Below are 3096 nucleotides of genomic sequence, written 5' to 3' on the forward strand. Positions count from 1 at the left end.
ATATATATATATATATATATATATATATATATAGATGAATCAATTTTTTTTTCTAGATTTTTTTTTTTTTTTAAAATTAATAATTCATTTTTTTCATTTTTTTTATTTCTAAAATTAATAATTCAAATTAAACCTAAATCTAGCTGGTTGTATTTGATCAGCATTTAATTCTAATTCTGCAAAATCAAATATCATAACATCAGTTTGATTGGATTGATAAGATAAGCCATTGTTTATGACATCATTATAAGTGAAATATTCCACGAATTGATCAATATTTTCATTTAAAATAAAACGACCAAAACGTGGTGATATGATAACAAAGAAACGTGGAGTTAAACCCTGTAAATGATTAACGAAAAATTTATTTATTTTTAAATTCAAATTTAAAATCTAAATTTTAATCAAATTTTTTGATCATCACATTTTTTTTCTTTTCCTTTTTCTACAAATGTTACCTGTAAAATGGAAGCATTGAGATGTTTATCAGTAATAAGCGCTATTGAGCTACCATTAGCAATAAGCGTTTGTGGATTTAATATAGGAAGTACACGTACGTATGAAATACTTTGAATTGTTTCATTTAATTCATTTTCAACTTTAAATTCAAATTGATCCTGAAAATTTCATTTTCAATTTTTAATTCAAATCGATCATGAAATACACTATCAGCTCAAATTATCATGCTATAACAAATTCATTCATTAAATGTAATACTATTTTTAAATTGAACTAATTATTCAAGTTCAAAAAAACGACAATTAATTAAAATGCCAAACTTCTTTATTGAATAAATAATTACTTCTTTAAAATTTAATATATAATTTTAAATTTTATATTTTTAAATGTAAAATATTTCATGCATAAATATTACATTAAAATGATACATTATAAAATTTATCCATTAATTTTTTATTTATAAAATGAATTAACCTGAAAAGCTTGCATATTAAGTTGTGCATAAAGTACACGTTCCTCATCAATATCATCTTGTGTGAATGTATTTGCTTCCGTTTCACCTGCTACCCAATATAGCGTACCATTTTCTGGTGATTTCGTTATTTGATAGATAATTTTAGATCGATTACCATTTGATTTAGCACCAAAATGTGTCCTATAAAAAAAAAAAAAAAAAGAAAATCAACTTTTAATTATTGCTAATTATCATTGTATAAAAAAAATTGTATCATATCCTCAATGAATTCTTTCTTTACTCTTTTCTTGTTTTCAATTATTTCTAAAATTATTTTTGATGAATGATTTTAATAGATGGAATTAATAATGTAAGTTTGTTTAGAAGTTGAATTATTTTTATAAACATTTATTTAATTCCTTATTCCATACCTTTCTTCTATATCAATCAAATAAATATCGAATTAATTTAATTAAATAATCAACTATACCCTTATTTGTTTATTAAGCAATCTTAATTAATTCTTTCCCTAATCATTTACTTAAAATTGGATATAACATTAGATATGATATTAGTTACATTCTTTTCAATTATTACCTGTTCAAGAGGATATATGTTTTTCCTTGAATATATTCGATATCAGAATGATTTTCGAATGACAATGATAATGGTAATATATCAACAATAAGTGCCCTTATATGACTGCCAACCCAAAATAATTGAATTTGTTTAAAAGGTAAATAAAAACAAATAATTAGTAATTAATGCAACATATCATATAAAATACTAATTTTCACCTCTAAAAATTACTAAACTGAAATTATTAAAATAATTTACTAAATTTATTAAAAAATTATTAAAATAATAATAATTATTTCATATTATCAATTTATGGTAAAAAAAAGAAAGAAAAGAATTGATTCGTTTTTTTTTCCTCCTTTGAAAGATTAATAATGAATTTAATTTCAGGCCTATAAAGTTTGCTAAGATTTTCCCTTAATTTAATCTAAAATTTATACTTTATCTACTCCAAAAAATTTTTAACATTTTATTTATTTTATTTCGAGATTATCTCTCAGATCGATTGCTTATTGATTATTTTGAAATGATGAATAAAATATTTAATTTTTGAATTTTCAAATTATTTCAGAAATAAATTTCATAGAAGATAAAGTGTAAATTGTTTAAAAAAAAAAAAGGGAAATAATATAACTTTGATAATTGATAAAAGATTATTCGGAAATTTTAAAATAATTAATTAAGAAAATAATAATGATAAATCATTAAACAACCTGAAAGACGACAACATCAATGTCATCATGAGTATTCGGTTGTTGCTGATGATAAAGCCGGATTTTACCTTTGTTTATGTCATCTTGAGTAAACAATTCTGTTATATCATTCTTTATCAAAAATTTCACTCCATTACTTCCTGCCTGAAATTTCATTTTTCATTGATAAAATTAAATTTGGTTAGAAAAAAAAACACAAAATCAATATAAGGAACAACAAAAAATTCCTAAAAGAATGTTGAATTCTACCTGAACTAATCGATATTCTAAACCAGCTGGTTTGATTACCGGATGCGTAACTTGGAATATTTCCGGTGATAGAGAATAATTGTTCCCGGTAATTAGTTTAATTCGATCCGGAAATTTCTCAATCTAGAAATGAAGCATTGAGAGAATTGCATGTAATCAATAAATTAGATTTAACTGTTAATAAAGATAAAATTGATTTAGAAAGAAAAAATAATAAAACTAATAACCTTTATCAGTGGATCATCTTGTGATATTATTATTACCGATAAAATCAATAAATTAGATTTAACTGTTAATAAAAATAAAAGTGATTTAGAAAGAAAAATAAATAAATAAAAACTAATAACCTTTATCAGTGGATCATCTTGTGATATCATTATTACCGGTAATCTTACACGTAAACGATTTGTTCGACGATTAGCATCATTTTTGGGTAAAATATGAAATGAAATCTCATCCGGTAATAATGTTTCATTTTGTTGTCGATAAATTAATGATCTTCCAGTTAAAAGATCAAAAAGTTTCATTAGAGTAGTTTGCTTAACAATACTTTTTAATACATCCAATTGACCATATCGTGGTTTCCGTGAAAAATCTACCAGAAGTTCATCACGAAAATGCTCCCGTATGATATTCAAATTA

The 3096-nt window shown here is 22.7% G+C and overlaps 1 protein-coding gene across 1 annotated transcript in view; it reads right to left on the reverse strand.

Moving 5' to 3' along the window:
- Positions 1-2981, reverse strand: part of LOAG_18440 (hypothetical protein) — a gene marked incomplete at both ends in the record, with an annotated part of 5240 nt that extends 2259 nt beyond the window's left edge. The window contains 7 exons of the mRNA XM_020451099.1: positions 134-342; positions 459-617; positions 934-1114; positions 1511-1535; positions 2274-2349; positions 2455-2577; positions 2802-2981. Of these exons, the coding sequence (XP_020305148.1) occupies positions 134-342; positions 459-617; positions 934-1114; positions 1511-1535; positions 2274-2349; positions 2455-2577; positions 2802-2981 (953 nt within the window). The remainder of the gene's footprint in view (positions 1-133; positions 343-458; positions 618-933; positions 1115-1510; positions 1536-2273; positions 2350-2454; positions 2578-2801) is intronic.
- Positions 2982-3096: the final 115 nt, after the last annotated feature.

This window comes from Loa loa (genome assembly GCF_000183805.2).
Source record: "Loa loa unplaced genomic scaffold supercont3.313, whole genome shotgun sequence".
NCBI classification, from domain to species: Eukaryota; Metazoa; Nematoda; class Chromadorea; order Rhabditida; family Onchocercidae; genus Loa; species Loa loa.